The sequence below is a fragment of the Salvelinus fontinalis genome, chromosome 1 (genome assembly GCF_029448725.1).
Source record: "Salvelinus fontinalis isolate EN_2023a chromosome 1, ASM2944872v1, whole genome shotgun sequence".
NCBI classification, from domain to species: domain Eukaryota; kingdom Metazoa; phylum Chordata; class Actinopteri; order Salmoniformes; family Salmonidae; genus Salvelinus; species Salvelinus fontinalis.
This window is the reverse complement of record NC_074665.1, coordinates 20,531,973-20,559,935: the sequence shown is the minus strand read 5'-3', so window position 1 is coordinate 20,559,935 and position 27,963 is coordinate 20,531,973. Positions and strand designations below refer to the sequence as shown.

The 27,963-nt window shown below is 43.4% G+C and overlaps 3 protein-coding genes across 3 annotated transcripts; all 3 read left to right on the top strand.

Annotated features, from left to right (window-relative positions):
- The first annotated feature begins 377 nt into the window (after positions 1-377).
- Positions 378-5,574, top strand: LOC129835196 (growth/differentiation factor 10-like). Its single transcript, XM_055900694.1, has 3 exons — positions 378-917; positions 1,704-2,599; positions 4,035-5,574. Exons 1-3 carry the CDS (start codon positions 659-661, stop codon positions 4,224-4,226), a joined length of 1,347 nt encoding a protein of 448 aa, XP_055756669.1. The 5' UTR covers positions 378-658; the 3' UTR covers positions 4,227-5,574.
- Positions 5,575-5,963: 389 nt separating this feature from the next.
- On the top strand, positions 5,964-10,142 carry LOC129835240 (growth/differentiation factor 2-like). The gene is made up of 2 exons (XM_055900813.1): positions 5,964-7,020; positions 8,510-10,142. Exons 1-2 carry the CDS (start codon positions 6,672-6,674, stop codon positions 9,409-9,411), a joined length of 1,251 nt encoding a protein of 416 aa, XP_055756788.1. The 5' UTR covers positions 5,964-6,671; the 3' UTR covers positions 9,412-10,142.
- A 2,127-nt stretch (positions 10,143-12,269) lies between these two features.
- Positions 12,270-20,650, top strand: LOC129835129 (retinol-binding protein 3-like). Its single transcript, XM_055900563.1, has 5 exons — positions 12,270-15,280; positions 18,183-18,497; positions 18,680-18,870; positions 19,348-19,490; positions 19,610-20,650. Exons 1-5 carry the CDS (start codon positions 12,623-12,625, stop codon positions 19,936-19,938), a joined length of 3,636 nt encoding a protein of 1,211 aa, XP_055756538.1. The 5' UTR covers positions 12,270-12,622; the 3' UTR covers positions 19,939-20,650.
- The last annotated feature ends 7,313 nt before the right edge of the window (positions 20,651-27,963 follow it).

Below are 27,963 nucleotides of genomic sequence, written 5' to 3'. Positions count from 1 at the left end.
GGCTGGAGAGACCAGGAAGGGAGACATATCTTTACATATCGGCATGCCACCGAAACATCAATTCTTCATGCAACTCTTCCCTACAAGGGAGTGCCCTGTGTCCCAGTCATTATGTGATCATCATGCCTATGGTTATCCAGAATGAAACGAAATAGACATTATAGTTCAAACAGTCAAAATGTATTTAATTAGTTCGGTTTAGAGTGTAAATGCTTTTTCAAAATGATGTATGAAAACCTTTAATAATAATATCATATAATTCCTGTTTTCATAGTTGCAATATCTAAAGCACTGTACATTTAACAGCAGCCAGCACATACAGTAATTCCACAATGGGGGAGATCTGCGGACTTGACTCTCTCGTTGGCTGGGCGCTGCAAAGCGTCACCATCTGTCACTGCTAAAGCAGTAGTCTACCCCCTGGTCTCTCTGTTAGAAAGAAAACAGTGCGGAGCAATACGCTGTGAAGTTTGCCATACGACTTACCTTTTTAAATGTTGAACTCCAATCTACATATGAGTAAAAAGAAAAACAACTAATCAAGCGCGTCCTGGAATTGCACTGCCGAGAGCTGTGGGGGATTTTTCTCACATTTTGGCACATTCAAACACTAAAGAAAGACGGTACTTGATGGAATAACTCGTTTTGCATCGAAAATATGACGAAGATATTCTTACATCTTCTGCATTTTATGTTATTTTTTCATTCCGGTATGGGGGAAGTTTTATCAGAGGAGCCATTCGAAATTACGCAGCAGGACAGCGATATCCACGAAACTACCGATGGCACCTCCTCGCGCGAAAGCGCACGGCGGGACATGGTCTCCATCAATATGTTTAAAGTCTATGAAAAGTACAGTAAGGAACCACAACGCCATCGAGACGAAAATACCGTTAGAAGTTTTAAGGCTATTCCAGGTGAGTGTTCTCCTGCCCTATGTACTGCAGTAGATTTTATTTAGGCCTTTTTAATGTAAGATGTCCTTGAGTGTCCCGAAAGCCGTCTGCTACATAAAATGTATTATTATTATTATTATTATTATTATTATATGTGCATATGTTACTGCATGACACTGTAATATCACATAACCTAATATGAAGTGGCGGGCTGCTGTAGGTAGGATGCAGCAGCTACAGTAGCCAATATCAGTTGGAACAGTAGTGACATAAATATCATTTTGCAAGAGTCAAACGTAAATAATAAATACAGTTTAGCTACTGAATGTGTTTAATATAAGCACCACCATGCACTGTCACTACTTGATACAAGCTCAATGTGATCAGAGAGTATAGGCTACTGTTAATATCCATGACATATTAGACCAAAGCCGATTATGACGCCATTAGAGGCACATGGAAAATTCTTCTCGTGCGCTCCTAAGCATTTCCACATGTCTGAGACCTTTTCAGGGGCAATGTTTATCTTTCAAACAGCAGTGGGAGTCAAGGGATGAAATTAAGATGATTGTTTATTGTAATCCAAATGGTGTGTATTGCAATCAGATCGTTATCGTGCCATGTGGTAGCATGCACTATAACCTGCTGTATGTGATGCTATTTCACCCGTAGCTAATCATTCATTGTTTTTATGACATTATACTTTGCAGAAAAAACTGTTGAAAGTAAGCTACATTGAAAAATAAAGATTAGAATCGAGAATATTGTCACCACACATCTTTCCATTGTCTTGTCTTTTTTTTGCAGGAGTCTCCAAGAACAGTGTGTGGTTCCATTTTAACCTGTCGTCCATCCAGGAGTCGGAGGACATACTCTCCGCCACATTCCACTTCCTGGACCAGCGTCCCCGCCACCGACCCTGGATCTGCCGGCGCTCCCGAAGCGCTTCCTGTCGCCTCCAGTGGCATCCCCCGTCCCAGCTCCTCTTCCGAGGAACGTCCCCTAACTCTGCCTTTGGCTCCCTGCTGGGCAACGTCACCCTGCCCCCTCCCAGGAGAGGGTCCTGGCAGACAAGGGATGTCTCCGCTGTAGTCAAAGAGGCCCGCATCCTGGGAGTCTTCCTCATTACCGCTGAGTTTGACTTCGGGATGAGGCCCCAGAGGAACCAGGAGCGTCTTTCTCCAGCCATTCTACCGTACGTCCTGGCGTATGCCAACGACATGGCCATATCTGAGCCCAACAGTGTGGCCATGACCCTGCAGAGGTACGGGCCTTTCCCTTCGGGCGAGGAGCCCACCCGGTCATCCAACGAATCTCCTCCAGCGTCTAGGCTGAAAAGAGAAGCATTGTCCCCCCTGGACCAAATACTGGACAACGACCTGCCTGAGGTCCAGTTCAACACCCTGAAGAGCCATGAGCTCTGGGAGAGCACTTATTTGGCTCCCAAGATCAAGCCCTCCGTGAAATATGGGCAAAAGCATGGCCAGGAGAGCAGTGAGGGGTTGAATAAGCCCCAGGTGCTGAGCTTTGATGAGAGGACCATGAAGAAGGCTCGCAGGAGACAGTGGAGTGAGCCCAGAGTCTGCGCCAGACGTTACCTGAGAGTGGACTTTGCCGACATCGGCTGGAGCGAGTGGGTGCTAGCCCCGAAAGCCTTTGATGCCTACTACTGTGCAGGCACCTGTGGATTTCCTATTCCTAAGGTAAGTTAGCATAGTGTTTTACTTCAGTGTGTCATGTAGTATTTATTTAGTAAATAAAATCTTCCATTGTATTGAAAAGATGCTTGGAATTGCTTTAATTGATCAGATGACGAAGGGCATGCTGGATTAAATACACTACATGACCAAAAGTATGTAGACACCTGCTCATCAAACATCTCATTCCAAAATCATGGGCATTAATATGGAGTTGGTCCCCCTTTGGTGCTATAACAGCCTCCACTCTTCTGGGAAGGCTTTCCATTAGATTGCTGGAACATTGCTGCAGGGATTTGCTTCCATTCAGCCACAAGAGCGTTAGTGAGGTCGGGCACGGATGTTGGGCGATTAGGCCTGGCTCGCAGTCTAAGTTCCAATTCATCCCAAAGATGTTCAATGGGGTTGAGATCAGGGCTCTGTGCAGGCCAGTCAACTTCTTCCACACCGATCTCGACAAACCATTTCTGTATGGACCTCGGTTTGTGCACAGGGGCATTGTCATGCTGAGACAGGAAACGACTTTCCCCAAACTGTTGCCACAAAGTTGGCAGCACAGAATCGTCTAGAATGTAATTGTATGCCGTAGCGTTAAGATTTCCCTTCACTGGAACTCGGGGGCCTAGACTGAACCATGAAAACAGCCCAAGCCCATTGTTCCTCCTCCACCAAACTTTACAGTTGGCACTATGCATTGGGGCAAGTAGCGTTCTCCTGGCATCCGCCAAACCCAGATTCATCCGTCAAACTGCCAGATGGTGAAGCGTGATTCATCACTCCAGAGATGGCGTTTCCACTGCTCCAGAGTCCAATGGCGGCGAGCTTTACACCACTCCAGCTGGCACTTGGCATTGTGCATTGTGATCTTAGGCTTGTTTATGGCTGCTCGGCCATGGAAACCCATTTCATGAAGCTCCCGACGAACAGTTCTTATGCTGATGTTGCTTCCAGAGGCACTTTGGAACTTGATAGTGAGTGTTGCAACTGAGAACAGATGATATTTACGTGCTTCAGCTCCCGTTCTGTGAGCTTGTGTGGCCTAACACTTCGCGGCTGAGCTGTTGTTGCTCTTAGACGTTTCCACTTCACAATAACAGCACTTACAGTTGACCGGGGCAGCTCTAGCAGGGCAGAAATGTGAGGAACTGACTTGTTGGAAAGGTGGCATGCTCTGACAGTGCTACGTTGAAAGTCACTGAGCTCTTCAGTAAGGCCATTCTACTGCCAATGTTTGTCTATGGAGATTGCATGGCGGTGTGCTAGATTTTATACACCTGTCAGCAACGGTTGTGGCTGAAATAACCAATCCACTCATTTGAAGGAGTGTCTACATATTTTGTATATATAGTGTACATGCCTGACAAACGTGATGTCATCATCATACTCCCTTGTGAAAGAGAAATTCTCTTAACTCCAGCTTATTTCCCTCTCTGGCTCCCAGGTTGCCCGGCCCTCGAACCACGCCACCATCCAAAGCATTGTGAGGGCGGTGGGAATCGTTCCCGGCATTCCGGAGCCGTGCTGTGTTCCGGACAGGATGAGCTCTCTGAGTGTTCTCTTCCTGGACCCCAGCCGGAACATGGTGTTGAAGGTTTACCCCAACATGTCTGTGGAGACCTGCGCCTGCCAGTAGAACCACCCGGAAGGAGCCTCAATGCATAATGCATGAGCCAGAGTACAATGAATCAGACAGAGTGGAGCAGAAGAGAAATTCAGTCAGTACAGTAAAAAAGACAGACATCTTTGGATGAGGCTGCGATGGAGAAACCCACCATGGAGGGAGATCTGGATTATAGATAAGGGTTTCGGGTGGCGAGATCCAGAGAACGCTGTGTCTGACTATCAGATTAGTGTGATTCACACAGACATTTCTTTGTCATTCAGCAGCTCAACTGGAGTTGAATTTGTGCCTGTATCACTGTCAGTTCCAAGTCTTCAGCCATCCAGAGCTCCTGATCTATACACGGATTCCAAAGTAACTCAAATGATGGACCCTATTGCCATGTACTGGACTTCGGTGGAAGCTGGTGGGAGGAGCTACAGGAGGACGGGCTCCTTGCAATGGCTTGAATGGAATAGATGGAACGCTATCAAACACATGGAAACAACATGCACGACTCAGTTGCATTTACTCAGTTTCAGCCATTGCAATGAGCCTGACCTCCTATAGCTCCTCCCACCAGCCTCCACTGCTGCACTTAGACTATTGGACTCAGGTGAGCTTTAGATATGATGTCTTCATACAGTACAAGACTCAAAAGCTGAACCTCTGTAAATAATAATGTAACTAATACAACTAAATAAAACTTATTTCTGTAAATAATTGCTGGAATCTTAAACTATGTTTTGCCTGTAGTGTTCACTAGTTGTGCAGTTTGAATTAATCTGTCAAAATAAATGGTTAATACATGAGAGAATGTACTGTTACAATAAATAATTCCATGTTGTTTTCTGACAGTATACATACTGTGATGTTTTGTGGAAGATAAAATGTCATGTTTGCATAAGTTTGAATCAGGAATCCATTGTCATCGTATTCAGCGAAGAAAATGGAGATAGACAGCACATTCCTGCCACCTGCTGTTTTGAAATAGAAAATAGTTTTTTAAAAATGGCCCACTTGAAGAGGTAGACCTCATATTGATTGTTTTGATGTTATTGACGGAAAGATCGAGAGAGCTTAATGTCTGGTTACTTATAGACCACTAATGCAAAGTTATTACATTCAAAGTTATTACATTCAATTTTCCGCATCACACTGTAGTTGATTAACGTCAAACTACCACAAAAGTCTTGAGAATATTGTGCTATGTAATTTCTATTCCAACATTGTGAATTGTGCATTTATCCTTTGTTTATGCTTTGTCCGTTTTTGATCATGTGTGCTTTAATTAATTGCCCAAATATGGCCTAGATTGACTCAAAACTTAAATGGAAATAAACGGAATGCTCCATAAAGTGGAGTACATGTATAATGAGAACCCTGGGAGATTGGATGGTGTTGTAACACCTTGTCCTGAGTCCTCATAGGCTGCGTTTACACAGGCTCCACAATTCTGATATTTTTTTCACTAGTTGGTCTTTTGACCAATCAGATCAGCACTGAAAAAGATCTGATGTGAAAAACTCTGATGTGATTGGTCAAAAAAACAATCAGTGGAAAAAAAGAGCATCCTACATATTTACAGTATTAGTCAAGCAGCTAATATTAGAATTACAGGAATGTTTAGGAAATAGGAATGCGTTACTCATTTCAGACTCAAATAAAGAAAGTACCTTAATCACCAAATCACTTGTTTATCTGGTGCATTCCTCTCTATGGAAAATGCATGTCAGAGGATATTTAACTGGCGTTTACTCATAAAGATATCCCACAGAGGGGGGTCTGCCTGAATGTATGAGAGAGACAAACACACTGTTGGAAAGGGCCAGGACTCAGGCCAATGTACTCAGACACATTGGCCTCGGATGTCACTGGATCCTAGCCACGGTGTTTACTGGTGATGAAGAAGGTGTTCTACACAAATAATTCCCCTTGGAATATTGAGTGCTGCCAATTTAACCTGTAACTAACATTTCTAAGCAAATGTGTTAGTTCGACATCTTTATTGCTTATGTATCTGAAAGACTCTGAAGAAAACATGTCCTGTATCAATATGGGAAAGTTCTCACTATGTATTTTTCTGCCTCTCCTAACTTATGGTGATTTCCGTCGGCCTCAAACTATGACCCGTTAGTGGGAAGCAAGTGGGAAGAATTTAGCAAAGTGTTTGTCAGTAGTCTCGCAATTTCCAGCGCCTCTCTCATTATCGCAGTGTGTCTGTCAAATGTTTACAGAATATTCATTAACGGCAAGCGCCCTAATGATAACAAGGCCCAAATGAAGATACAGTATCAATGGTCGAGATACTATTTTGGTTGAAACGAGGCTACTGTTTACTCTAGAACATGGGAGCGGACCCCAGCTCTAGCATAGAAGAAGCTCAATTTCCACAGATTGTCACCCAAAGTCCATGTTAAATACATAGTGGGAACTGGGAAGGTAAAGTGTGTTGATTGGGAAGGATTTGCTCTGAAGATGCAATGCTCAAGGCGTTTCTTCTTCCAGATGTATCTGAGTTTGCTGGTGTCCACGGGGTCCTGTAGATGCAAGTCACTGAACGATGTCCTCCAAAGTGAAGATCCTGAGGGCTTCACTGAGACTTCCAAGCAGGACCTGGTTGAAAAGGAGGAAATGGACTCCAGGTTACAGAGCTTTCTGGGAAACATGAAGGAAGGGTTTCTGAGAAAACTCAACTTATCAGATGTCCCACAAGAGCACAGCAAGATATACCCACCGCCGTTCATGATTGAACTGTACAACAAGTATGTGTCCGACAAGTCCGCTATGCCTCGTTCTGATGTCATTCGCAGCTTCACCGTTCAAGGTATGTACATAGACAAGTCAAACAGGAATATTGGGGGCAAGACTTATGTCACAGAGTTTTTTTATCAGTTATCACAACATTTGCGTACATACAGTAGCTTCAGAAAGTATTCAGAAATATTCACACCCCTTGACTTTTTGGACAATTTGTTGTGTTACAAAGTGGGATTAAAATGGATTTAATTGAAATTTTTGGTCAACGATCTACACAAAATACTCTGTAATGTTAACGTGGAAGAAAAATTCTAGCAAATATTTAGGAAAACTAAAACACTAATATATCTTGATTAGGTAAGTATTCACCCCCCTGAGACAATACATGTTAGAAACACCTTTGGCAGCGATTACAGTCTCTAAGAGCTTTGCACACCTGGATTGTACAGTATTTGCCCATTATTCTTTTTTACATTCTTCAATCTCTGTCAAGTTGGTTGTTGATAATTGTCAGAAAGCCATTTTCAAGTCTTGCCATAGATTTTCAAGCTGATTTAAGTCAAAACTGTAACTAAGCCCCTCAGGAAAATTCTATGTCGTCTTGGTAAGCAACTCCAGAGTAGATTTTTGGGCTTGTGTTTTAGGTTATTGTCCTGCTGAAAGATGCATTTGTCTCCCGGTGTCTGTTGGAAAGAAGATTGAACCAGGTTTCCTCTAGGGCTTTGCCTGTGCTTAGCTGTATTCCGTATCTTTTTATCCCCAAAAACTCCCCTAGTCCTTGCCGATGACAAGCATACCCATAACATGATGCAGCCACCACCATGTTTGAAAATATGAAGAGTGGTACTCAGTAATGCGTTGTGTTGGATATGTCCTAAACATAACACTTTGTATTCAGGACAAAACATTTATTTCTCTGCCACATCTTTTACAGTATTACTTACATGCCTTGTTGCAAACAGGATGCATGTTTTGTAATATTTTGTTCTGTACAGGCTTCCTTCTTTTCACTCATTTAGATTAGTATTGTGGAGTAACTACAATGTTTTTGATCCATCCTCAGTTATGTCATACAGTATCACAACCATTAAACTCTGTAACTCTTTTAAAATCATCATTGGCTCATGTTGAAAGCCCTGAGCAGTTTCCTTCCTCTCTGGCAACTGAATTAGGATGGATGCTTGTATATTTGTAGTGACTACCATAACAAAGGCTTGCCATAACGAAGGGGTTGAATGCTTATTGACTGAAGACATTTCAGCTTATCATTAAAAAAAAAAATTATACATTTTTTCTACAAACAAAAATCCACTTTGACATTATGGGCTATTGTGTATAGATCAGTGACATAACATCTCAATTTAAACAATACACAAGTCAGGCTGTAACACAACAAAATGTGGAAAAAGTCAAGAGGTGTGAATACTTCTGAAGGTATTATGTTAGTACTGTATGCTTATTAACTTATTAAGCAAGCCTGTGTGCCTCTAAGGCTATTGATTCAAATAAATGTCATCAAATATGAAACTGCGTATGCCTGTTGCCTACTTTCGCAGATGTTAGTCACTCTGCAAAAAATGGAACAAAGTCAAAACACAGACTGCTGTTCAATGTAACTGTCCCAAATCACGAAGAGGTCACCATGGCGGAACTCAGGCTATTCACCCTGCTGGATAATAGGGCGACCTCGCCATCAACCTCCACCAATCAGATCGGGGGTTCCATAAAGGTCTATGAAGTGGAGTATAAAGGAAACAATGTCACAGCCCACTTTGTGAATGGGAAAGACGTCGTTGGGGCCCATCACTCTTGGGAAGCTTTCGATGTGACCACCGCCATCCAGAGTTGGGTCAAATCAGGCCGTGGGGCCAGTGCATTTGAGGTGGTGGTCGACAGGTGGGACTGTGGGCCTTTCAAAGGCGGAGGTTTTGACGTGAGCGTGGGTGCGGGGGATAACCAGTCAGCTGCTTTGATTGTCTTCTCTGATGACCTGGGGAGCAGGAAGAGAGAGGCCAAGAAGGAGCTGAGGGAGGAGATAGTCCATGAGGAAGAGACGGTCTTCTCAGGGAGCGACTGGCAAGGGCCCGACTTCAATGAGATCCCCGTGGACCTACACCCCAGGCGGAAGAGGCAGGGGGACACCAGTTACTGCCGACGGACCTCCATGCGGGTCAAATTCAAAGATATCGGCTGGGACCAGTGGATCGTAGCGCCCCCTGAGTATGACGCCTTTGAGTGTAGAGGGGTGTGTTACTACCCCCTGACTGAGGACATGACCCCTTCCAAACACGCCCTCATCCAAACCCTGGTCAATCTCAAGAACCCCAAAAAAGCCAACATGGCATGTTGCGTTCCCACAAAACTGGCCCCAATCACGGTCATGTACCAGGAGAATGGTGTCATCACCTTGCGACAGATGTATGAGGAGATGAAGGTGGCAGAGTGTGGATGTAGGTAGTAAGAGGTAACATCCATGGTGGTTCCCTTTACCCTTTACTGTAAATCTGTACATTCCTGTTGTAAGATGCTTTTGAGTTATTTTATTTAGTATACGCTCAGAAAATATATAAATAAAACCTGTAATTCAGTATTTATGAACTATTTATCATTATTGTAATGGTTTTAGAAAACAAAAGAGATTATAAATTGGATCTATTATGAAGTCAGTGTTCATCAATTGTTTGATATCTATAACAAAATGATCATAATCGAAAAGAGTAGATTTTGAAAGTATTTTTTATGAGGGCATTTCTGTAGTGTACGCAAGAGGCGTCACTACAGTACCTGGTTCGAATCCAGGCTGTATCACATCCGGCCGTGATTGGGAGTCCCACAGGGCACGCACAATTGTCCCAGCATCGTCCGGGTTTTGCCGGGATAGGCCGTCATTGTAAATAAGAATTTGTTCTTAACTGACTTGCCTAGTTAAATAAAGGTTAAATAAAAATGATGATTATGACTTCTAAATTATTAATTTGAATTAAACATGTAGTGTTCTCATTAGTTTCATATTAGAGGCAGAAACTGCTCTATAGCATAACAGTGTATTTCTCCGCTAAATATCTTCTACTGTATAAATTAATATTAATTTTGAATTTCTAAAGTTCAACTTTTGGGGATGAATTTCTTCTTTGAATAATGTGTAAAGAGCGCCCTCTAATGGTGGACAATAAACTATTTTTGTGTATATATCTTACTCTTTCATTCATTCCTAACGTTTTCTTTTGTCTGTTTTTGTAATTATTCAACTAAAATATTGCACACATATCTAAATATTAAGTACATGTGTATCCCGACATACTCCAGTTGTGAACATTAGTCAATGCACAATAGTCAATACACACCAATGTATTCTAATCAGAGGTGATGGTTCCCGTCCCAATGAAGCAAATGTTTGTCAGGGGATGAGGAAGCCTAGATGTAGACATTTGCATCACCGCTTCACAGTAAAAATAAATATAGCCCAGCCTTAATATACACTATATATACAAAAGTATGTGGAAACCCTGTCAAATTAGTGGATTCGGCTATTTCAGCCACACCTGTTGCTGACAGGTGTATAAAATCGAGCACACAGCCATGCAATCTCCATAGACAAACATTGGCAGTAGAATTGCCTTACTGAAGAGCTCAGTCACTTTCAACGTGACACCGTCATAGGATGCAACCTTTCCAACAAATCGGTTAGTCAATTTCTCCCCTGCTAGAGCTGCCCTGGTCTGCCCTGCTGTTATAGTGAAGTCGAAACATCTAGGAGCAACAACTGCTCAGCCGCGAGGTGGTAGGCCACACAAGCTCACAGAACGGGACTGCTGAGTGCTGAAGTGTGTAGCGTGTATAAATCATCTGTCCTCGGTTGCAACACTCACTACCGAGTTCCAAACTGTCTCTGGAAGCAGCGTCAGCATAAGAACTGTTCGTCGGGAGCTTCATAAAATGTGTTTCCATGGCCGAGCAGCCGCACGCAAGATCACCATGCACAATACCAAGCATTGGCTGGAGTGGTGTAAAGATCGCCGCCATTGGACTCTGGAGCAGTGGAAACGCCTTCTATGGAATGATAAATCACGCTTCACCATCTGGAAGTCCGATAGACGAAACTGGTTTTGGCGGATGGGGCTGTTTTTCTTGGTTCGGGATAGGCCCCTTAGTTTCAGTGTAGGGAAATTTTAACGCTACAGAATACAATGACATTCTAGACAATTCTGTGCTTCCAACTTTGTGGCAACAGTTTGACTGGCCTGCACAGAGCCCTGACCTCAACCCCATCAAACACCTTTGGGGTTGAGGTCACCTTTCCATTCAAAAACGATGTGACATCTGATTTTAGCCTAGTTAACAGAGTCCACAATTGCCTAAATTAGTTCCTTCCCCTGATGACTTCCTCACTATCCATTTTAGCGCCAAGCATGCCTTCCAAAAAGGGTCCTTGCTTTCTGGATCCTTGGGACGTCCCTACCCCATTAAAATGGTTAGGGTTAAGGTTAGGCTTAGGTAATGGTTATGGGTAAGGTTAGGGTTAGGGTTAGGGTTAGGGTAGGGATTAAGGTTAGGGTTTAGGATAGGGACGTCCCAAGGATCACGGATAACGCTAACCCTCCCAAATGACACAGTGAACAATGTACCAGAGTCTTAAAATGAGATTCCAGGTCCTGATTGGTCATGAGGAATCGCCAGACGGGCTTATGTAAGAATGGGTATTAGAAGTTAAGGCAAGATTAACGGTACACACCGTGCTGCAGCATTAGACGATATGTAGTTGCGTAATTCTGTGTTGTAAAAATTCCCAGTGATAAATTTCAGTTTTGAACTCACTCAACCCTAAATGCTATTCACCGTTGATAAATTAACACAGGGGAAATGCCATTCAAATCAGTGAGTGAAAATCTGGATGCAAACATGCAATGTAAATAGTGAATATAAAAGTATTTTCAAACAAATGGTAATTCATGTTCATTTTTATAATCATTGCATTTGAATCTTCAGTTTCCATCCTGCATTCTGTGTTTAAGGCAGCGTATCAGGAATACACACGTGAACACAAACTGTGTAATCATGTCATCCACTCCGCGCCCCAGACATGACCTCACAAAGCATGGCCCTATTCTTCACCTGGCCAAACCACAATGCTTTCATAAGTGATTGTGACTTTCACATGGGGCTTTCATACTAATCTGGTAGTCTTTCACTTCTTTAATCTGACCTAATCTCTTGTCATATCTCATCCCTTTTCTCAGAAAATGAGTATGACATGGTAGTAGTGCATATCATAGAAATTCCAAAAAAGAATATGGAATGCAAAGGTTTTGTATTTGATGCCTAAAACAAAATACTGTACATCCACACAGAAGCATTCACAGTAATAAAACAAATGAAATAAAGCAAGCAGAAAAAAGGGAAACTCCAATAATCCTGTGGCATCCGCAAATATGTACATTATAATACCTTTGATGTAAAATCTCCAATTCAACTTTTTTATCTGTTACTGTCTGGCGGATGCACCGCAGATAATACGATTAAAGGTTTATTGGGAACAAAAGCCTCTTACGTCATTGTTTCTGTCCGAAACCTGGCGGCTGAAACATTCTCACTTAACAAAGGACTGCCCCTCTGAATGAATGGACAAAAAAGCAGGATAACACAGATAAAATATAACATTCTCCGCAGTAATGGCAGGAGGTCGGGTCTCACCAGCACTGCTGGTGCTTCTTTGCAATGTTCTCTTTGGCAGCTCTTCCTTCCAGCCGGCTCTGGTGCTGGACATGGCAAAAATTCTCCTCGACAACTACTGCTTCCCTGAGAATCTGGTTGGCATGCAGGAGGCCATTCAGCAAGCCATCAACAGTGGAGAAATCCTCAAAATATCTGACCGCAAGACCTTGGCATCTGTGCTGACAGTTGGCGTGCAGGGTGCACTCAATGACCCTCGACTAACTGTGTCCTTCGAGCCAAACTTTGTCCCAGTGATGCCGCCCGCCCTCCCTTCTCTCCCCACTGAGCAGCTCATCCGTCTGGTCAGGAACTCTGTGAAGCTGGAGGTCCTGGAGAACAACGTGGGTTACCTGAGGATCGACCAGATCATAGGGGAGGAGACGGCCGCCAAGCTTGGCCCGCTGCTCCGGGACAACGTCTGGAACAAGGTCGCCAACACCTCCTCGTTAATCTTTGACCTGCGCTACAGCACAGCTGGGGAGCTGTCCGGAGTCCCGTTCATCATCTCCTACTTCTCCGACCCAGAACCTCTCATTCACATTGACACTGTGTTCGATCGACCCTCCAACACCACTAAGGAGCTGTGGACTATGTCATCTATCATGGGAGAGCGGTACGGAAATCGAAAAGACCTCATCGTATTAACCAGTAAGCGTACTGTGGGTGCGGCTGAGGCAGTCGCCTACACTCTGAAGCATTTGAAGAGGGCGAACATTGTTGGAGAGAGGTCAGCCGGGGGGTCAGTGAAAGTGGAGAAGATAAGAATAGGAGATTCTGGTTTCTACATCACAATTCCAGTGGCCAGGTCAGTGAACCCAATAACAGGCCAAAGCTGGGAAGTGAGTGGAGTATCTCCCTCTGTAAATATCAATGCCAAGGATGCTGTTGCTAATGCCCAAAATCTACTGGCGGTCAGGAGTGCCATTCCAAGGGCCATCCAGAGCGTCTCTGACATCATCAGGCAGTACTACTCATTCACAGACAGAGTACCGGCTTTCCTTCAACATCTGGAATCCACTGATTTCTTCTCTGTCATTTCAGAGGAGGACCTGGCGAATAAACTCAACAACGAACTGCAGTCTGTGTCAGAGGACCCTCGTCTGATGATCAAACTGACCCAAGATCCCCCGGTTATCATTGAGGAAGACTTTGAACCTGAGAACATACCAGGTGATCCAGCATTTCTCAGGAACCTGGTGGATACAGTCTTCAAAGTACGCATCCTAACTGGAAACACTGGTTATCTCCGCTTCGACAAGTTTGGAGACGTGTCAGTGATGGCCAAACTAGGAGAGCAGATTGCGCAAAAAATCTGGGAGGCCCTCAAAGACACAGAGAACCTCATCATCGACCTGCGATACAACACAGGCGGGTCCTCAGCTTCCATGGGCATCCTGCTCTCTTTCCTCCAAGACCCGTCACAACAGTTCCACTTCTTCACCATATACGACAGGATCCAGAACACCACCACTGAGTTTAACACGCTTTCTGGCCTCCTAGGCCCACCCTACGGGCCTAAACGTGGAGTGTACATCCTGACTAGTCACTATACCGCCAGTGCAGGGGAGGAATTTGCTTATCTGATGCAATCGCTGCACCGTGGCACCCTCATCGGGGAAATCACATCTGGGACCCTTATGCACTCCAAGTCATTCCAGGTGGAAGACACAAACATTGTCATCACCGTCCCCTTCATAAACTTCATAGACAACAACGGGGAGTGCTGGCTAGGTGGAGGCGTGGTCCCCGATGCCATAGTGCTTGCTGAGGAGGCCGTGGACCACGCCCATGAGATAATAGAGTTTCACAAGGAGGTTCTGTCACTGGTGGAGGGGACAGGGGAGCTCTTGGAAGTACACTATGCCATCCCTGAGGTCGCCAACAAGCTCAGTAGAGTGCTGCTCACCAAATGGGCCGAGGGCTCATATCGATCGGTGGTCGACTATGAGTCTCTGGCATCCCAGCTAACAGCTGACCTCCAGGAGACGTCAGGCGACCACCGGCTGCACATATTCTACTGCGACATCGAACCCGAGTCTCTGCATGACATGCCAAAAATCCCGACAGCTCAGGAGGTGGGTTACATCATTGACACGCTGTTCAAGATCGAGGTGATGCCCGGGAACGTGGGCTATCTGAGGTTCGATATGATGGCAGACATAGAAGTGATGAGAGCCATCGGCCCTCAGTTGATCAAACTGGTGTGGAGCAAGCTGGTGAACACGGACACAATGATCATTGACATGAGATACAACACAGGTGGTTACTCCACAGCCATACCGCTCCTTTGTACCTACTTCTTCGATGCTGAGCCCCTGAGGCACCTTTACACCGTCTTTGACCGCTCTACAACCACCATGACCGAGGTCATGACCCTGCCTCAGATCCAGGGTCAGAGGTACGGTTCCACCAAGGACATCTACATCCTTACTAGTCAAATGACAGGGTCAGCTGCCGAGGTGTTCACGCGGGCCATGAAGGACCTGAACAGGGCGAAGGTGATTGGGGAGCCGACCATCGGAGGATCCCTGTCCAGCGGCACCTACCAGATCGGGAATAGTATCCTGTATGCTTCCATACCTAACCAGGTGGTCCTGAGTGCTGTTACTGGGAAGGTGTGGAGTGTCTCTGGGGTCGAGCCACACGTTACTGCCCAGGCAAATGATGCTCTGAGTGTTGCACAGAGAATCATTGCAGCCAGGCTTTTAAAGCAAGATAAAGGGAAATAGTGGTCATGTTTTAATTTCTCGTTCCTTTCAATGTTTACTTTGTTTGTCCTGTATTTGGAATTATGTTATTTTTCCTGTGTAATTTCTAACAGAAATGTGATTTATTATCATCATTTTTCTGTAACCTGACATAATGTATCTGTGGTATAATATATCCACCCCAAGGAAAGCTATTTTGGTTCTCTTATTCGAAATCTTAAAATAGTAGATTGCACATTATTATTCAGGCACCTTATGACAGCGTTCTTTTTGTACCTGAAAATATACAGATCAATAACTGTCGCAGCACTGGGATGAAATGAGTTGCCTTCGATGAATTTGACCAAACCCTCTGTGCGTCATTTTGTTTGCGAAATTGGATTAGATTTAGAAGTAAATCCTCTTGTTTATATTTTATGAATATCTAAATGTATTTTTAATCTCTTTGATGTAACTCTTTGGGCTACATCTGTGTTGGCCTAAATATGGGTGAGGAAACCAAGTTGATATTTTATTTCATTGTACTGTCATGGACTTCATTTGATTATCGCAAATACTTTATACTTCTTTATTAATCTGCTTTTAAATGCATTTGTTATTTGTCCTTTTCTTCATTTGTTTAGTCATGCAATGTAGAAGAGTCTTTAGCCAGTCAGTAGAGGGAGCATTTCCCATACAAACCTGTAGTGAACTACTGTACTCAGTTCCCTACTGTGTAATAGCATCAATGATAACCACATGAACTCATTATGAATAGTGTAATATCGGTTAACCTAGTTTCACGTAATTGGTCAAATGCTTGATTAAGTTCTGGGCTCATACATGTTAGGAGAAAAGACTATAGAACAAGGATCAGAACCGTAACGAAGAGCATCCCTTTTTATCATGGCAGATCTACGGTACCATTTATGTTTACGTAGTCTGTCCACAAGAAATGATGAATAGTGTCATGACCAAATGGAGGCCATATACTGTAGCTTAGAAGAGAAAACACAAATGTTCTGTTTTACGCTGGTATAGTAGGTGGAATATAACTGTAGAGCAAATGCTATTGGTTCCTGGTAAGTTTCATTTGATTTTTAATCAACACTAAACTGTTAAATAAACGTGTGAGTTATTGATTACCTGAGATGAACTGTTCAGAGCTCAATGTCATATTTACAGACCATAATATTGGGTCAGCCAATGGGAAATTAAGAAAGGGTGGGGGGGGGGGACTTGACTATTTAATTTTCTAAGTTTTAAGAATAAATTCTAAGTATAAGTTCTATGTCCTAAGTATAAGTTCTATGTCCTAAGTATAAATTCTATGTTCTAAGTGTAAATTCGATATTCTAAGGATAATGCTGAGTGAGATTAGACTCCTAAATATGGTATAAGGACAGTCACAGGTAATATTACACTTAAGATCAATTTACTGACCAACAGAAGGCCTAATTATAAGGTACAATATATATATATATATATATATATATATATATATATATATATATATATATATATATATATATATATATATATATATATATATATATTATTTGTACCTTATATAGTTAACACTGATCTTCAATCAGTGAGATTTTTTCTTCAAATGAAAAATATTCAGAAATGTATACAGTAATGTGAATATTTCCACCAAGTATAATCACAGCAGATATTTGTGTCTAGTCAAACCTTACCTCACATGCATAGCAACAAAGATATATTTAACATCTACATCTTGGGCAACATGTTGCACCTACATTGTTAGCTTGTTATTGTCTTACCAAAGTACTCAGGATAATACGATTAAAGGTTTATTGTGAGGAAAATCCTTGTGTGTGTTAACAGAAACTTTCAGGAGAAACAGTCTCATTTGACCAAGGACCTCTTTGCAGACGTACGTTCCACCGCAGAGCAGCTACTACTGTGGTTTACTGCAATCTAGAAAACCGACAAGATGGCAAAGTCTCTCCTCTTGTTGGCATCGGTGCTGGTCTTCGGCAATGTTGCCATCCACAGCGCTTTTGCACCCGACCTGATTGTAGACATGGCTAAAATTCTCCTGGACAACTACTGCTCTCCGGAGAAGTTGACTGGCATGCAGGAGGCCATCGACGCTGCGAGCAGCAATACAGAGATCCTCAGCATCCCTGACCCCGACACTCTCGCCTCTGTCCTGACCGGCGGGGTCCAGAGTACCATCAACGACCCCCGACTGGTCATCTCCAATGAGCCCAACTATGTCCCTGCGGTGGCCCCTGCCCTGCCACCCCTGCCACCGGACCAGCTTATCGGTGTGCTCCAGAGCTCCATTAAGCTGGAGGTCCTGGAGGGCAACATCGGCTACCTGAGGATTGACCACATCATCGGGGAGGAGTTGGCCGACAAGATCGGCACCCTCCTCCTGGAGCTGGTCTGGAAAAAGATTTTGCCCACGTCCGCTCTGATCTTTGACCTCCGCTACACAGGCAGCGGGGATCTGTCGGGCATCCCATACATTGTGTCTTATTTCACCGACGCCGAGCCTCTGATTCACATCGACAGCGTGTACGACCGTCCCTCCGACACCACCACCGAGATGTGGTCCATGCCCACACTTCTGGGCGAGAGGTACGGAACCAAGAAATCCCTCGTCATCCTGACTAGTGCAAACACCAAGGGAATTGCAGAGGACGTCGCCTACTGTCTGAAGAACCTCAAGAGGGCCACAATCGTTGGGGAGAAAACCGCTGGCGGATCCGTGAAAATTGACAAGATCAAGATTGGGGACACAGACTTCTATGTCACAGTGCCCTCGGCTAAGTCCATCAACCCCATCACAGGGAAGTCTTGGGAGGTCACCGGCGTGACGCCCGATGTTGAGGTTGATGCTGAAGATGCCCTGGCTGTTGCCATTAAGATCATTAACCTACGTGCCGAGATCCCTGCCATCCTCGAGGCAACTGGAGCTCTGGTGGCCGACAACTACGCCTTTGAGAATGTGGGAGCGGACGTTGCAGAGAAGCTGGCGGCAACGAGCGGCGACTACAACTTGATCTCTTCAAAGGTGGATCTGGAGACGAAACTCTCCGCTGACCTCATGAAACTGTCTGGAGACAAGTGCCTGAAGACCACACACAACACCCCACCCCTGCCACCAATGGTAAGACACATTTTATGTTGTATTGTATTTATAGCCAATGTAATACATTTATCTATAGAGAATACTTTTATGTGAATCCAGAGAGCAACTTTTTTTTAAATGAATATTTGCCTGAAAAATAAGTATGTTGAATTTCAGTATTAATTAGGGGGACAATTTTGAGACATTTATGTTGATTTCAGAACCCATCTCCAGAGATGTTCATTGAGCTGATCAAGGTCTCCTTCCACACGGATCTGTTTGAGAACAACATTGGCTACCTGCGCTTTGACATGTTTGGTAACTTCGAGGAGGTTCAGGCCATTGCCCAGATCATCGTGGAGCATGTGTGGAACAAAGTTGTTAACACTGACGCTCTGATTGTTGATCTCAGGTACAGATGTAGGATCTTAATTTCATCACTCCGTTGCAGAAGAACTTTCCGGAAATGTAAAACTAGTTGTGTATATGAGGTTTAAAAAGGCTTCTGAAGTTTGTAATTTCCACTTAGAAATTTCAGACTTGATTTTCCCTTATGAAAAATGTATCAACCCCTACAAAAATGTTCATTAATTATAATCCCCATAATAATTCACATTTACTGTTGCTGCATCATTATTTTCCTACTGTGGCAAACTGGCGCAAATTAAGATCCTACATCTGTAGAACTTCTCTTTATAGTGAAAATCAAAACTCAAATTACGAGCATAGCAACTAGAGGAACATATTTATGTTCACCAAGATGAACAGAGTTACAGAGTGGCTTACCATTTAGTTGGGTTAAAATGGGGACAGTTGCACCATAGGGAAAGTTTTATTCACAACATGTTCATCTTTTATATTGAATGAGTTTGTATAATTGATTTTGCAGGAACAACGTTGGCGGGGCCACCACTGCCATTGCGGGCTTCTGCTCCTACTTCTTTGATGCAGACAAGCAGGTCTTGCTGGATAAACTGTACGACAGACCGTCTGGCACCACTAAGGAGCTGTGGACTCTACCTGAGCTCACAGGTTAAAAAAAATCCCAAGTTTCATAATGTGCACTGTGTAATGAGTTTATCAATTTGGATTCATCCGAACACATCTGTGTGCTGTCAGCAGATGAAAATGACTCCCATCTTCTCTCTCAGGTGCGAGGTATGGCTCCAAGAAGAGCCTGATCATCTTGACCAGCAGAGCCACGGCCGGCGCCGCCGAGGAGTTTGTCTACATCATGAAGAAGCATGGTCGGGCCATGATCGTGGGCGAGACCACCAACGGTGCCTCACACCCCGCTGAGACCTTCCGCGTGGGCGACAGTGATGTGTTCCTGAGCATCCCCACCACCCATTCAGACACAGCCCAGGGTCCCGCCTGGGAGGGTGCCGGAGTCACCCCTCACATCCCCGTGCCCGCCGACGCAGCCCTGGACACCGCCAAGGGCATCCTCAACAAGCACTTCGCCGGTGCAAAGAAGTGAAGTCCCCAACCAAGGATGTTGGCAGCCAAAGGCGTTTAGGATCTTATGTTCTCAGATGAGAGAAGTGTGTAGGGTACCGTTACATGTAATTGACCAAATTTAGGCAACCAGCCTCTGCACCTAAGCCTTCTTTCTGTAGCCTGTTCTCGTTTTGCAAGAAAATGTGAGAGGTTCTGAACCAGATTGTGGTTTGTTTTTACTTCTAGTTTTTACTTCTGAAAACTACTGTGATTGCAGAATAATTTAAGAACGTGTGAGTGATTTTAAATGTTATACTGACATGTGACTCTTAAAGGAGTGGTTCAGAAACTATTTTTTTGTTTGGGTTACTGATCCACTAGCCTTTGTGTCAATGATTTGTCAAAGCAGCTTCGATCTTTGGCTGTCAAAAATAAAGTGAATTGTAAATTGTGCGAGAACAGGAAAGCTGAAACTAGTTGAAAAAGCAGAAGTGGATCAAGCGCTGAAATATTTGTAATGACATATTTGCTTTTCCTATGATATTCTTATATAATTTCAAGTAATATTGTTAGGATCTTTACAAACAAATTGTCCTGTCTGTTGGGGGAGCACTCTTAAATTTGATGCAGGGTCTTTTTGCTGTGTATGGGAAGTAGCGTTGTGTCCATACATAGTGACTTGCCATGTGAGGACATTTGGGTTGTATCAATTCCAATGGTGGGACACAATAAAGGCAATGGAAACACAATAATACATCTGTGTATTGTTTTATAACAGAGGTTATGAGTTGATCAAGAAAACCAAGCAGCTTTTGATATTATACAACACCAAACACATTAGAATTACTACAATTCCTACCAGATTTTCTCCCGATGGCAATTAAACACACCAACAAAATGGAATCAATCCCAGCCATTGTTACACGACTTTCCGTTACAGCCTCTTATAATAATCCAAACCAACAAATTAGTGAGATTATGCCTGAGATAAACTGTATTTCAGCTCTAAGCAGCAAAAGCATTTTACAAAAACGACTCATTCAGATGAGAATTTAAAACCTGAGAACAATGATCAGTCTGTCAATTCAAGTAATACTTACCCATTCTAGTTGCTTTCTGCAGTTTCAATTTGGTCTGTAATACACAAACACAGTTTATTAGTATTCTGTTAGAGGATATATTAAATCAGCCAATATAATTCAATTGGCTCCCTTTGTCCCTTTTCAATCTACACCATTCTATTCAACCACTGGGATGCAAATCCATTCCACCCAGGAGATGGCAGTGCAGCTGTAACATCTCAGAGGCACATACAGATACTGATCAGTGAGAGAGTGAGAACAGACCAGCTTTTGGCAAGCACACTTTCAAAACACAAGGATTTAACAGGATACGTTATGCAGGGAATACCACCGTACATAAACACGTGCAGAGCCAAGGGACAAGAGAGACAACACAACACTACATAAAGAGAGACCTAAGACAACAAAACAGCCAGGCAGCAACACATGACAACACAGCATGGTAGCAACACAACATGACAACAACATGGTAGAAAACACAACATGGTAGCAGCACAAAACATGGTACAAACATTATAGGGCACAGACAACAGCACAAAGGGCAAGAAGGTAGAGACAACAATACATCACGCAAAACAGCCACAACTGTCAGTAAGAGTGTCCATGATTGAGTCTTTGAATGAAGAGATGGAGATAAAACTGTCCATGATTGAGTCTTTGAATGAAGAGATGAATGAAGCTAATGAATGAAGCTAATCACAGACCACATACAGTAGCTAAAGTTTAGCTGTGTGTGTGTGTGTGTGTGTGTGTGTGTGTGTGTGTGTGTGTGTGTGTGTGTGTGTGTGTGTGTGTGTGTGTGTGTGTGTGTGTGTGTGTGTGTGTGTGTGTGTGTGTGTGTGTGTGTGTGTGTGTGTGTGTGTGTGTGTGTGTGCGTGCGTGCGTGCGTGTCTGCGTGCGTGCGTGTGTGTGTGTACAGTATGTGTGTGTGTACAGTATGTGTGTGTGTGTGTGTTCTGTGTTTCATGATCTATATACACTGTATGTTTCCATTGTGTGAAAAAGTAAGCTTGTCATACGCCTACATAGAGTAATGGGAAAAATGATCAATGGAGAAATACATGTTAAGACAGACGTCCAGTTTTCCTGTAGTCATCACATTCATTTGATAATTCTTGCTTTACTTGTCTCTGGAGGCGTAACTTTGTTTTACAGCTGACTCATGTGGTACCTGCAGCAGCTTGCTGGCTATGGATTAAATACTGTGGACATCACTACAGCTTCTGCCTACTTGGCTCTTCAACATTCAGCCTCTGAGAGAGGATGAGAATGTGCCAATCAACATGTGTTCATTACAGTCCCAGTAATTGCATGTAATTATAAATGTGTAGGCTAATTACATGACAATTACATAGTCACATCATTCCACAGTGCTAATTAACTGGAAGGGCCAGCCCAGTAAACAAGGGTTAAGGTAGGTTACAAGTCAGTGGTAAACTACAGGAGGTGAGATTTTATCTTGAATAAATCTATTAACTTTGTTTATCTAGAGAAGTATACAGAAACAATAAATATAGCTGCAAGCAGCAATGAACGGGGTTCACAGGATGACAGAAAGGACACAAGATCAGTTGGATAACAAAGCAAGCACACCATCATGTAGGAACTATCTTCCTTTATGTGCAATCAGTGAAAGCATTACCATGTTTATCTCTTAAAGGGATATTTTGGGATTTCTTGATTAGACAATAGGCCTTACCTGTCATCCTTGCGTGAGCCAACAAGGTGGGAAAACATAACAGCCAAATACAGAAACAAACATCTCTCTGGTAAGAAGAAGGGCAGGGGTGTATGCCTTATGATTAACGAGACATGGTGTGATCATAACAACATACAGGAACTCAAGTTCTTTTGTTCACCTGACCTAGAATTCCTTACAATCAAATGCCGACCGCATTATCTACCTAGAGTATTCTCTTCAATTATAATTACAGTCGAGTATATCCCGCCCCAAGCAGACACATCGACGGCCCTGAAAATCTTAATTTGACTCTAGGTAAACTGGAAACCACATATCCTGAGGCTGCATTTATTGTAGCTAGAGATTTTAACAAGGCTAATCTGAAAACAAGGCTCCCTAAATTTGATCAGCATATCGAATGTGCGACCCGGGCTGGCAAAACCCTGGATCATTGTTATTATACGCGACGCATATAAAGCCCTCCCCCGCCCTCCTTTCGTAAAATATGACCACGACTCCATTTTGTTGCTCCCAGCCTATAGACAGAAACTAAAACAGGAAGCGCCCGTGCTCAGATCTGTTCAATGCTGGTCCGACCAATCGGATTCCACGCTTCAAGATTGCTTCGATCACGTGGACTGGGATATGTTCCGCATAGCATCGGACAGTAACATTGATGAATACGCTGATTCGGTGAGCGAGTTTATTAGCAAGTGCATCGGTGATGTTGTACCCACAGCGTCTATTAAAGCATTCCCCAACCAGAAACCGTGGATTGATGGAATTATTTGCGAACAACTGAAAGCACGAACCACTGCTTTTAATGAGGGCAAGGTGACCGGAAACATGACCGAATACAAACAGTGTAGCTATTCCCTCCACAAGGCAGTCAAACAATCTAAGCGTCAGTATAGAGACAAAGTAGAGTCGCAATTCAACGGCTCAGACACGAGAGGTATGTGGCAGGGTCTACAGTCAATCACGGACAACAAAAGGAAATCAGCCCCGTCGCAGACCACGATGTCTTGCTCCCAGATAAACTAAACAACTTCTTTGCTCGCTTTGAGGACAACACAGTGCCACTGACACGGCCCGCTACCAAAACCTGCGGGCTCTCCTTCACTGCAGCCAATGTGAGTAAAACATTTAAATGTGTTAACCCTCACAAGGCTGCCGGCCCAGACGGCATCCCCAGCCGCGTCCTCAGAGCATGCGCAGACCAGCTGGCTGGTGTGTTTACGGACATATTCAATCAATCCTTATCCCAGTCTGCTGTTCCCACATGCTTCAAGAGGGCCACTATTGTTCCTGTTCCCAAAAAAGCAAAGGTAACTGAGCTAAATGACTATCGCCCCGTAGCACTCACTTCCGTCATCATGAAGTGCTTTGAGAGACTAGTCAAGGACCACATCACACCATATCACACATATCACACTCATCATGAAGTGCTTTGAGAGTCAAGGACCATGTCACCTCCACCCTACCTGACACCCTAGACCCACTCCAATTTGCTTACCACCCCAATAGGTCCACAGACAACGCAATCGCAATCACACTGCACACTGCCCTAACCCATCTGGACAAGAGGAATACCTATGTAAGAATGCTGTTCTTCAACTACGGCTCAGCATTTAACACCATAGAGCCCTCCAAACTCATCATTAAGCTCGAGACCCTGGGTTTCAACCCCGCCCTGTCCTGGACTTCCTGACGGGGTCTTGGACTTCCTGACGGGCCACCTCCAGGTGGTGAGGGTAGGTAACAACATCTCCACCCCGCTGATCCTCAACACTGGGGCCCCACAAGGGTGCGTTCTCAGCCCTCTCCTGTACTCCAACCTCAGGAGGCTGAAGAAATGCGGCTTGTAACCAAAAACACTCACAAACTTTTACAGATGCACAATCGAGAGCATCCTGTCGGGCTGTATCACCGCATGGTACGGCAACTGCTCCGCCCACAACCGTAAGGCTCTCCAGAGGGTAGTGAGGTCTGCACAACGTATCACCGGGGGCAAACTACCTGCCCTCCAGGACACCTACACCACCCGATGTCACAGGAAGGCCAAAAAGATCATCAAGGACAACAACCACCCGAGCCACTGCCTGTTCACCCCGCTATCATCCAGAAGGCGAGGTCAGTACAAGTGCATCAAAGCGGGGACCAAGAGACTGAAAAACAGCTTCTATCTCAAGGCCATCATACTGTTAAACAGCCATCACTAACATTGAGTGGCTGCTGCCAACATACTGACTCATCTCTAGCCACTTTAGTAATGGAAAAATGAATGCAATAAATGTATCACTAGCCACTTTAAACAATGCCACTTATATAATGTTTACATACTCTACATTACTCATCTCATATGTATGTACTGTACTCTATACCATCTACTGCATCTTGCCTATGCCGTTCGGCCATCGCTCATTCATATATTGTTATGTACATATTCTTATTAATTCCTTTACACTTGTGTGTACAAGGTAGTTGTTGGGAAATTGTTAGGTTAGATTACTTGTTAGATATTACTACATGGTCGGAACTAGAAGCACAAGCATTTCGCTACACTCGCATTAACATCTGCTAACCATGTGTATATGACAAATAAAATTTTATTTTATTTTATATAATTTTCTTATTTTCATGACATGCTTATTTGTTCAACAGCTATTGATGAGAGAAAACCGTATATACAATATAAAACTAACTTTACCATGGTGCCGAACCGAACCATAGCCTATGCCTACCGGTTCTCTAAAAAGTTGGGTAAACAATACTTTCCTGGGGAATTTTGTTTTTTTTACATTTTGATCAGCTGAAGGACAAACAGCACATACAACCGGTAGAGTTTAAAGCTGTAATATGTAACTTGTTGGGCGACATGACCAAATTCACATAGAAATGTGAGTTGTAGATCTGTCATTCTCAATGAAAGCATATCTAAGAAGTGGTAGATCTCTTCTATGTGCAGTATTTCTATGCTTCCCATTCTTACGTTTCGTTTTATCATCTCCACACTATACTTGCTTGTTTTGACACACAAACTGAAATTAGGCGAACTATTCAAATTTTTGCAAACAGGAAATGACGACGCGCTTTCTGCATAGTGCACCTTTAAATGTCATTTTATTAAACATTCTGGCTTGTAAAGAACAGTTATAGGATTGTTCAGCCATTAGTTTCAGGCTGTATATACAAATTCATTGTGTATTACAGTCTGAATAATCAGACTAGTCTTATGCTGGGATGGGCTGTGAAAAGGGTAGTAATATGCACAGTAACGGTGAGTGGGTAAAATCACTGGGGAAGCCAAGCCAGAAAGAAAAGCCATATTACAACCTGCAGTGTGTCTTGTGATAATTGCATTGTTTGCTCTATAACCTGTTAGTTCATATATCTTGCCACCATGATATATAGGCCTAAGGACGAGACAATAAGAAGACACAGTGGCAGAATAAATTCAACCACGTATTTGTTTCATCACAAAACCGGAGAGCAACATCTGTCAGGTGAAGTCCACAAAGCATATTGCATGTAACAAACAGCTACATGACCTACAGCATGGTCAAGCAAGTTGGTACTCGGACTACTAAACCGCTATTGATTTAGAACCACAGAGAGTTACCGCAAGTCGCAAAGAAAACAGGAGCTGCCTCCACTATTCCAGCACCATTTCAATTCCAACATTTTAACATCGTCAAATCTCCTATGCTTAGTAGAATACAATGACAACTAAAAGATGCCAAAAACAAAATTACAACGCAAGATAAATATGATGTGGTTGTTCATGGTTGTGATTTCTTTCCGCTTGTGAGTAATTGTGCGTTCATGCAAGTAGACGTTGACTCGCCCTACTGGAAGAGAAACGCCAATGCCATCCTCCTCTCTTTCATGTTGATGAAACGTTCTGGGATGCCGTCATACAGTAAACACTTATATTTTTGTTGTCCTAGGCTACCTGGCTAAAATGTTTGCTCGCCACCTTAAATTCTTTTCATGGGCAACATTAGCAAGTTAACATTAGCCATCTACATCTAGCTACATATTGAACGTCCATCCTCTCAGGCCAGGGGCACAATGTATGATATTATGGTTGGATCAGAATCGCTGTTATAATCATTGGCCAGTACAGAGAATTAAGTAAAAAAACAACGAGTCCATCTTCATCCATGGCTAATTTAGGAAATGGCCAATTTTAGCTAGCCACTGGAGGACAACAACACAACGAGATGCAACAATTCAAGTTGTTTCTGTCAATGACATATTGCTCTCGTTGTGATGTGATTGGAGTGAAGCCAAATCCAAACTAGCTTCCCATTACACTTTTTTTGGTGCTCCAGGACCATTCACAGTTGAGTTCACTCAGTTCAGCTCAACGTTGATTGGCTATTATTTTATCCTTATGACTCATACCATGGTACTCAATAGAGCCCAACAGCGGATGTGTCATAATACCATAACACCTAGCTGTCAAACAGGGATATTTTTTATTTAACTAGGTAAGTCAGTTAAGAACAAATTCTTATTTACAATGGCGGCCTACTCCAACCAAACCCAGACAACGCTGGGCCAATTGTGCACCACCATATGGGACTCCCAATCACGGCCGGGTGTGATACAGCCTGGATTCGAACCAGGGACTGTAGTGACGCCACTAGCACTGAGATGCAGTGCCTTAGACCGCTGTGCCACTCTGGAGCCCATGATGGTTTCTAATAATTTTTCTACCACTCATTTTTCCTATAGGGAATTTTCAAAACACCTAAAACTGTGTTTCGTGTATGCTTATCCTGGCGTTACATTTCGATAATCATGTAAATCTCTCTTGGACAAGTTGACTTTAATCAATATATTCAGCTCTAATTTACTCTCAGATTCTAAAATGCTAATTAGCATCAAAGTAGACATCATGCAAGACTACAAATCCCTGCAAGCTCCTGCACGTCATCTCTAGCTGAGACCTTTGCTAATAGGGATTGTCAATTGAAAACTTGCACACAACAGTTCACAGAATTATCAATTGAAAAAAAATGTGCCAATTTATTCATTATTAAATGTAGCGAACATTAGATAATTAATCCAGAGATTCTTACCTTTGCCTCGATTTGGCAGTTTCGTCCAGATCATCATGGCATTTGTAGTTCTTTATGATAGCCACATTAGCAGCTAATTAGCATTTCATGGTGGGGGGGGGGGGGGGGGGGAATACAGGCAAATATATTGATAAAAGTCACGTTGTCCTATAGAGCTTTAAACGGTTATCAAAATGTCACGCCAGGGTAAGCCTACAAGAAACTCAGCCCTT